We start from the raw sequence: 9731 nt of genomic DNA, 5'->3' as shown, positions 1-9731 counted from the left end.
TGGACCATCTTATTAGACTGGAAACATCCATCCGGGATGCTTTCCTAAAACGTGAACACTTGGTGTCGGTTTTCTTTGACATGGAGAAAGCGTATGACACAACTTGGAGATTTGGCATCTTAAAAGATTTGCACAGCCTAGGCCTTAGAGGGCATCTCCCCGTGTTTATTCAAAACTTTTTAGCCAATCGATCTTTCCAAGTTCGTGTGGGATCCTCACTCTCTCGCTCCTTTCGCCAAGAGGAGGGAGTACCACAAGGATCAGTATTAAGTGTCACGCTTTTCGCCATCAAAATAAATTCCATCACAGAACAACTTCCTCCTACCGTAAACAGTGCCCTCTATGTTGATGACTTTAGCATTTTTTGTCAGTCATGCAACATGAGGGTTATTGAAAGACAACTGCAGAAAGCCATTGACCGCCTCAACTCCTGGGCACTTGCAAATGGCTTCAGGTTCTCGCCGGAGAAGACCGTTTGCGTACGTTTTTGTCGTAAGCGTAATCTTCATCCTGAACCTGAATTAATGCTCGGACAAAATGCTATTCCAGTAGCAGCGGACACAAAATTCTTGGGACTCGTATTTGATAAAAAGTTGACCTTTCTGCACCACATCCGTCAACTTCGCACAAAGTGCACACGCGGGCTTAATATTCTCCGCTCGCTCTCCTCTACATCTTGGGGAACGGACCGATGCACGCTTCTTCGGCTTTACTGTGCACTTGTGCGATCCAAACTTGATTATGGGTCCCAGGTATATTCTTCAGCCAGAGACAGTGCCCTTCGATGGCTGGATCCTGTCCATCACCAGGCTCTTCGTATAGCTACTGGAGCATATAGAACATCTCCTGTCCAGAGTTTATACGTCGAAGCAAACGAACCACCGTTATCGCTTCGACGTAAGCAGTTGTGTCTAAACTACGCTTTTAAACTGAAATCCCTGCCAGACCATCCTACGTGGCTATCCGTTTTTGAGCCACGATGGGAAAATTTGTACAATACCCGTAAGACTGCTACTCGTCCTTTTGGTATTCGTCTCCAAGAGCTACTCATAGAACTTGATATCAAGGTAGACAAGGTTGCCCAAACACCGAAGCAACCCCTTCCACCCTGGCATGCTCGTATTCCAATATGTGACTTGTCCCTTAAAAATTGGGGAAAGTCGGACACTCCATCATCGGTCTACCTGCAGCTTTATTCAGCACACCGAGCTGAACATTCTGACTTCGCGCCAGTTTACACAGACGGTTCGAAGTCAGAATCACATGTGGGATCTGCTGCTGTCTTTAGAGACACCACTACATCGGAGCAGATTCCCTCTGAATGCAGTATATTTTCTGCAGAGCTGCACGCAATAGAGTTAGCCTTGGATCACATTAGTAAATGCCAAAACCAACGGTTCATTTTATATTCTGATTCTCTTAGTGTGTTACAGGCTTTAATAACCGTGAGATTTAATTCTCATCCAGTTCTGTCTAGCATTCAGCAGAAGATTCACTTCCTCCGTGAACGTGAATATGATATCCGCTTCTGCTGGATTCCTAGCCACATTGGGATTAAGGGAAATGATTTGGCTGACACCGCAGCCAAATCAGCAATTCCCAGAAATAACCGCTGCCTGTCAGTCCCCCTATACAGACTACAGGCAAAGAATACACGAGAAAATACATTCCCAATGGCAGGACTCGTGGAATAGACAGACTGGAAATAAACTATATCGTATAAAGCCTGTAATTGAACCGTGGCAGTCTAGTCTGCGCAGGAATCGTAAGGAGGAAGTTGTTCTTGCCCGGACCCGCATAGGCCACAGTCATTTAACTCATTCATTTTTGCTGAGGGCTGATGACCCTCCTATGTGTGAGTCTTGTGGCACAGTTTTATCAATTAGACACATTTTAATCGAATGTCCAGTTTTTAGCAGTATCCGTCTTACCGCTTTTAATCATCTGACTGAGCCATATACACTCAGTCAGATTTTATCCGACAATGACAATGTGTCTGCTATTTTTAGATTTTTAAAGTCAATAAATATTTTTAATCGTTTATAAAATTACATTTTCCTTATACTTCTTGACATAGTGACCTAACTAATTAGGTCACTGAAAGTTTAAATTATTTTATAAATGACATGGTCTTGGCGCATTATAGCCTTAGTAGCTAATGCGCCAATAAAACCAAAACAAACCAAACCAAAGCAATATGGCCAAAGTAGCTTTTGCGCCAAAAAAAACCCAACAACAAAAATCAATAAAGGTTTTTACTTGTATTTAAAATTTACATGTTATTGTTATTTCTTTATTGATTTATCTTTTCTACATTTTATACCTTTGTTATTTTATATCTAGATATGGTGACCTAAGTAATTAGGTCAGTGAAATTATATATATCACCTCGTTTTGGCGCATTATAGCTTTAGTTGCTAATGCGCCAATTAAACCCAACCGACCTAACGCAGCAACAAAACTGAATCCAAACCCAACCAATCCAATACGCATATAGTGTATTTCAAACTGTTCTTTTTCTTTTTTTTTCTCTTTTTGTTTGTATGTATGTACTTAAATTTTCTCTAAAGGAGGGGTTATGGTGTTGAATTCTCCATAGTCTATAAGTGTGGTTTATGACATACTTTCTGTGGTGTGATTTTTAAGCAATGAAAAGACTATTAATATTGCTTACATCCCTTTATTACACATATTTCTTTTTGGTTTAATTACAAGCAGATAAATTTCATTCACCATCCACAACCGTACAAGGCCCTGGCCCGTGTGACGTCAGATGCACTCATACCTGATTTTTGAAATGGTTCAGTGAGTCTATGTCTCCCGTATATATCTTCCATTGTTTTGGAACCGGGGTTTTTTGTGAAGGCATATTCTCCATAAATCATTATAGAGTAATAGTCGAATGGTGTGAAAAGCCGATTTGCAGAGGGTTGTAGTTTGTGGAACTGAGCATCCATACCTGTAAGGGAGAAGATAAGAGTTAGTCAGGATTATGAGTACTTTGATTTTAAAAATATCCGAGAATACGGGATCATCGAAAAAGGTGTCCGTGATTTCCCTTTTAAATATCTTCGGAAATATTTTATCGATTGCTGTGATTAACATTTCCGAAGATAATTAAAAGGGAAATCACTGACACCTTTTTCGATGACCCTGGATATAACTAAAGTTTTATATTATATATAAAACAATGTAATTAACTGACGCAGTGCGCTACCTGTTATTCATGTTCCACTAACTTATTTCTTTATTTATTTATTGTTACCAAAGGTGTATGGGCCCCATGCCAAGCATTTCCTTGACCAAGCGATTATTGTGCGTTTATAAAGCATTTTTCTCCCCAGAGACTATTTTCCTTTGTTTTTTCTCGCATTTATTAAAATTCCCGTTAAGTAGCTCTAATTTCTTAAGAGAAGAAAAGAGAGAGCTCAGAAGAACGAAAGCACCCTTTAATTTAATTTGCGTAGTCTTACCTAACCATACTAATCACCTTCACCTCTGCCTGCGGTTACTGTTAAACTGGCCCCGAGTGCCAAGCGATAGTGCCCAAGCGATATTTTGTGCGATACATAGCGTTCTTTCACAGCGGATTAGTTATATTTATTTTCCAGTGTCACTATTCTTCTTGTTTTTCTTAAGTGATTCTTTACTTAAAAGCTTTGAAGTAGAATCCAGAAAGGAAATACACCTTTCTTTCCTTGTGTATATATATATATAATCCTTACTAACCTAACTAAACCTATAAACCGCTTGGTCACTGGTGGCACCGCTCCTGCCTCCACATGGGCGGGGCTGGAAACCTGGGAGGAGAAAAACACTCTCCCGGGGCAAAAAGGAGCAAAGATGGACATAAATAGACATGCCACTTATGGATCTCATGATCCACATCTTTCAAACAGAGAAGACTTAAATGCAGGAAATGCAAAACGGCAGAAAAAAGAAGGAACAGAAAGCCCTGCTCCTCTTTTTTTGATACTACATTCTTTGACTGACAATCCTTTGAGTAAGCTCTCCCCGTTCTTAATACAGAAATGTTTTGAGAATGTGGCGGGCCCACCAAAAACGGTTAGAAGATTAAAATCCGGAGACCTTCTAGTGGAGATGAACGAGAATAAACACTCGGAAAAACTATTAAAAATATCGACTTTTGGTGGAATTCCCACAAAGGTTACCCCGCATGCCACCTTAAACTCCTCTAAAGGGGTAATAGCCGAGTGGGATCTCCTTAACGTATCTGAGGAGGAAATCGTTCAGGAATTAGGCGATCAAAATGTAATAAATGCCAAAAGGATAGTCATTAAGAAAGATGGGGTTCTTACTCCTACCCGAACGGTCATTCTTACATTTAAAACACCAATTTTACCAACAACTGTTAAAGCTGGATATTTAAGGTGCAAAATTCGACCTTATATTCCAAACCCAGTCCGGTGTTTTAAATGCCAAAAATTTGGACACTCACAAGCAGTCTGCAGGGGTGTAACCACCTGTGCCTCCTGTGGTTCAAAAGAGCATGTTCACATAGACTGCCCCACTGAAATACAAAGCTGCCCAAACTGTAAGGGGAACCATTCAGCATTTTCAAAGGAGTGCATCCAGTGGCAGACTGAAAAGAATATACAAAAGTACAAAGTGGAACACAAGGTGCCATACCAAGAAGCAAAAAGACATTGTTCAATTTCAAATAAATTGCCATCTTATTCTTCAGTTGTAAAAAAGCAACGATCCATAACAGTACAAACAGATTGTTCAGTTCCGCCAAGTATCTCAATTTCTGATTGGGCCAAGTCAGTCCTCTCTACACTAATAGAACAGCCTACCCAACAGCAATCAACTCATTCGGTAAACACACCATTGACAATACCGCCAGATAAAAATCCTGTACAACAGCCAGTTAATCAAACAAGCTCTGAAAGAAATAATCAAAAAACCAGTACTGATACCATGGACATAGAAAGAAATTCACACCGAGATGAACCACTACTTGAACTTCATGCGGCAGAGGAGGACATGGACGTCACTAGACCAAATTTCCCAAAAAGGGAAAAAAAAAAATAGACAGGCGCAAACAGACCACATCCCCTAAGCAAGCAGACACACCCGATAATCCTCAATAATGCACAAAATCATTCAATGGAATTGTCGCGGACTCAGAGCTAACTTAGACGATGTTTATAACTTAATTACCGTATATAAGCCTGCTGTTCTTTGTCTACAGGAAACAAACCTGACCCCTAAAATAACTATGAGCATAAAACACCATATAATGCTTAGAAAGGATAGGAACGACTCTAATACAGCACATGGAGGTGTAGCATTGCTAGTAAACTCCAGAACTCCTTTCAGACCAGTCCCACTGCAAACAACTTTAGTATTCAACCATACGGTCAAACACTTTTCAGTCAGTCTCTAGGTTGAACCTCTCACATGATTTAACTCATATCCTGGGAAATGAAGCAAACATAAATGAACTTGTAATATTTTTAAAACGTATTGGACTATATAGGAGTATTTAATTTAACACCAACAGTGCTATATTTCGACTAAATAAACTATGAACAGACACAATTTGGCCTCAGTAGCCCTTGTGTCGTTAAGCTAAACAACAACAACAACAAACAACTTTAGAAGCAATTGCTGCTATAGTTATGGTTAAGATAGCGGTAACAGTTGTTTCCATATACCTTTCGCCAAACTATTCATACTCTCTAGCAGATTTGAATGATTTAGTTACTCAGCTGCCACCACCTTTCTGTATCTTAGGTGACTGGAATGGGCATCACCCCCTATGGGATTCCTCGCAGCTTGATAAGCGAGGTCAGTTAATTGAAAAATTTCTTGAAAGGCACAGCTTAACATTATTAAACAATGGGACTCACACGTACGTGCATCTTTCCTCAAGGTCAACTTCTGCAATTGATCTTTCAATATGCTCGCCAAACCTCCTTCCTCTGATTGATTGGACGGTCACTGATAACCTGCGAAATAGTGACCACTTTCCAGTAATATGCACACTATCGGCTAACTCTCCTCCTCAAACTGAGATAAAAACTGTTTGGAAATTCGACAAAGCTAACTGGAAGAAATATCAAGAGCTGGCACATCTAGATATTCAGACTATCGAGACCCTCACCATTGACTCTGCCGTAACTTACATAACTCAACAAATGATAGCAGCTTCAGAAACCAGTATAACAAGATCATCCATGAAAACTCGCTCCCACCCAAAAATATGGTGGAATGAAGCCTGTAGCAATGCGAAAAAAGAAAAGAATAGATTCTGGAACTTATTTCGTAAATATCCAACCACAGCTAACCTCATACAGTTCAAGAAAGCTAGAGCTAAATCTCGTCACATACAACGAATAAGCAAAAAAGAGACATGGTCTAAATATGCCTCCTCCATAAACAGGACCACAAATATCAGAACTGTTTGGAATAAAGTTCGAAGAATTAATGGAAAATATCCACCTATAACCACTCCGATAATATATCTAAAAGGCAAAGGAATCTGCAATCCTCCCGATATTTCTAATACATTAGGTGAAACCTTTGAAAAAATCTCCGCTGTAACCGCATTTGAGCCAAGTTTCCAGGCACATAAAATACAAGCAGAAAAACATAATCTCAATTTCAGTACTTCACGACAGCATCCATATAATGTATCCCTTACCATGGCAGAGTTACGTAGCGCACTTGCAAGATCCAAAAATAGTGCTGCTGGCCCTGATGGAGTTTACTATGCCATGATATATCACTTGAGTGAAGAATCCCTTTCTGCTCTGCTAAAACTGTATAATAGAATCTTTGGCGAAGACTACTACCCTACCAGTTGGCGTCATTCTATCGTACTAGCTTTCCCAAAACCAGGAAAGGACCCAAGTGCCAAGCGAAAGGGACCAAGCGATTTTCTTAAGCGAATTATAAAGTGATCCTTCCAAGTGATTTCGTTCTCTTTCATTTCTAGCCGCTCTTATTCTCAGTTCATTGTAAGTGGTTCTTCACTTAGCAGATTTTAAGTAGAACCCAGGAAGGAAAATCGCCTTTCTTTTTTTTTAGGATAATTATCCATTTTCTCACTAACAAACTACAGCCTGGCGATTTGGAATTTTAAAAGACCTCTATAACTTTGGTCTTAGAGGTAACCTTCCTGTTTTTATTAAAAACTTTCTTTCGAATCGCCAATTTCAAGTCCGTTTAGGATCCACCCTCTCTCGAGTTTTCTCTCAGGAAGAGGGAGTCCCACAAGGATCCGTTCTAAGTGTTACGCTTTTCGCAATAAAAATAAACTCTATCACAGAACAACCTCCTCCCACTGTAAACAATGCCCTCTATGTAGACGACTTTGCTATATTTTGCAATTCATGCAATATGAGGGTCATTGAAAGGCAACTGCAGAAAACCATTGATCGTCTCACAGCTTGGTCTTTAGCTAATTGGTTCAGATTTTCATCACAGAAGACCGTTTGTGTACACTTCTGTCGCAAACGTAATCTTCATCCTGACCCAGAATTAAGGCTTGGGCAAAATAACATCCCAGTTGTAGCAGAATTCAAATTCCTTGGACTTAGTTTCGACAAAAAGCTGACATTTTTACAACACATTCGTCAGCTGAGGACAAGATGTGTCAAAGGGCTTAACATCCTTCGTGCCCTTTCGTCAACCTCGTGGGGCGCAGATCGTTCTACCCTTCTTCGCCTTTACCGAGCACTCCTCCGTTCCAAACTCGACTGTGGGTCTCAGGTTTATGGTTCTGCTAGAGATAGTGCACTTCGGTGGTTAGATCCAATCCACCATCAAGCCATCCGGACAGCCACTGGAGCATTTCGCACATCTCCTGTCCAAAGCCTTTACGTTGAAGCAAATGAACCATCTCTGTGTCTTCGTCGTATGCAGTTGTCGTTACAGTACGCCTTCAAATTAAAATCCCTGCCCGATCATCCCACGTGGCCATCCGTTTTTGAGCCGCGCTGGGAAAACCTCTACAACACGCGTCGGACAGCCAACAAACCTTTTGGTATTCGAATTCAAGGGCTGTTGAATGAACTAGGCTTGACGGTAGACAACGTTGCCCAGTCACCAAGGCAATTCCTTCCACCCTGGCATGCCTGTTTTCCAACTTGTGACTTCTCCCTTAAGATCTGGGAGAAGGCTACTACACCGCCATCTGTCTACCAGCAACTCTTTGCAGTACATCGACAGCAGTATTCTGACTTTGTGCCTGTCTATACAGATGGCTCAAAGTTAGAATGTTATGTGGGATCTGCTGTTGTGTTCCCTCACAAAACATTGTCTTATAAGATCCCACATGAAAGTAGCATTTATACTGCGGAGTTGCATGCTATAGAAACAGCCCTAGATCACATTAAAAATCACGACTACCGGAGGTATATGATCTATTGCGATTCATTAAGCGTGTTACAGGCTCTAGTATCGGTGGGGTATAACCCTCATCCGATCCTGTCCAGGATCCGGCATATTCTATTTTCTCTTGTAGAATTGGAGTTTGATATTCGCTTTTGCTGGATCCCAAGCCACTTTGGGATTCGGGAAAATGAACTAGCTGATACCGCTGCCAAATCAGCCATTTCCCTGGATAGTCATTGCCTGTTAGTCCCCTATACAGACTACAGGCAAATAATACGCTCTAGATTATATTCCCAATGGCAAGATTCTTGGCACGGACAGACCACAAATAAACTACGTCATATTAAGCCTGTAATTACGCAATGGCTGTCCAGTTTACGCAGGGTCCGAAGAGAGGAAGTTGTTCTTGCTCGGCTCCGCATAGGTCATAGTCATCTAACCCATTCCTACTTGCTGAGGGCGGATGACCCACCTATGTGCGAGATGTGTAATGTCATTTTAACCATCAGTCATATTTTAATAGAATGTCCTACTTTTATTGAAGCACGGTGCTTGTGTTTTACCGCTTTTAATAATTTGACTGAGCCATTTACACTCAGTCAGTTAATAGGCGACAGAGACAACATGTCTGACGTTTTTAACTTTTTACATTCTATTAATTTCTATACAAAGATATAAGTTTTATGCTTTTAATTACTACCTCTTTTACCTAAAAACTAATTGCCTGACGTGGTAGCCTTGGCTACCAATATTTTTAGTAGTATTTTAAATGTGACTTGGCACATTATGGTCTTAGCTGCCGATGCGCCATAAAAAATCAAATCAAATCAAATCAAACTAACAAACTAATCCGCCAGCCGCTTGGTCACTAGGTGGCACTGCTCCTGCCTCCCCGTGGTGGGGCCGGAAACCTGAAAGGAAAAATAATCCTTTCAGGGCTAAAAGGAGCAACAATGGACTTGACAAACCAGGCTTCTCCTGGAATTATGGATCAAACTGATCACAATCGGCAGCAAGATGATCTTAATCCATCTACTGCCAAAAGACAAAAGAAAGATGTGACCCAAACCATCTCGCCACTCTTTCTAATTGTTCATTCCCTATCAGACCAACCAGTTAGTAAACTTTCTCCCTTTGTTATACAGAGGCGTCTAGAACATATAGCTGGTCCACCGAAAATGGTTCGCCGCTTGAAATCAGGCGACCTTCTGATAGAAACGACAAATCATCGACATTCTGAGCTTCTTCTTGAAACAAAAACTTTTGGAGGGTTTCCCATCAAAGTCACTCCACATGCCACTTTAAATTCATCTAAAGGGGTTATCGTGGAATGGGACCTCCTAAATAGCTCTGAAGAAGAAATCGTA

The 9731-nt window shown here is 40.8% G+C and overlaps 1 protein-coding gene across 1 annotated transcript in view; it reads right to left on the bottom strand.

Annotated features, from left to right (window-relative positions):
* Positions 1-2729: 2729 nt before the first annotated feature.
* The window catches only part of LOC150081093 (astacin-like metalloprotease toxin 5), a 157270-nt gene continuing 150268 nt past the window's right edge, over positions 2730-9731 (bottom strand). Inside the window, exon 4 of the mRNA XM_090380915.1 lies at positions 2730-2959. Coding sequence (XP_090237041.1) covers positions 2730-2959 — 230 coding nt within the window. The remainder of the gene's footprint in view (positions 2960-9731) is intronic.

This window comes from Mastigoproctus giganteus, chromosome 9 (genome assembly GCF_048544385.1).
Source record: "Mastigoproctus giganteus isolate SK-2022 chromosome 9, ASM4854438v1, whole genome shotgun sequence".
In the NCBI taxonomy this organism is placed as follows: Eukaryota; Metazoa; Arthropoda; class Arachnida; order Uropygi; family Thelyphonidae; genus Mastigoproctus; species Mastigoproctus giganteus.
The sequence above is the reverse complement of the archived record's forward strand: the minus strand, read 5'-3'. Positions and strand labels throughout refer to the sequence as shown.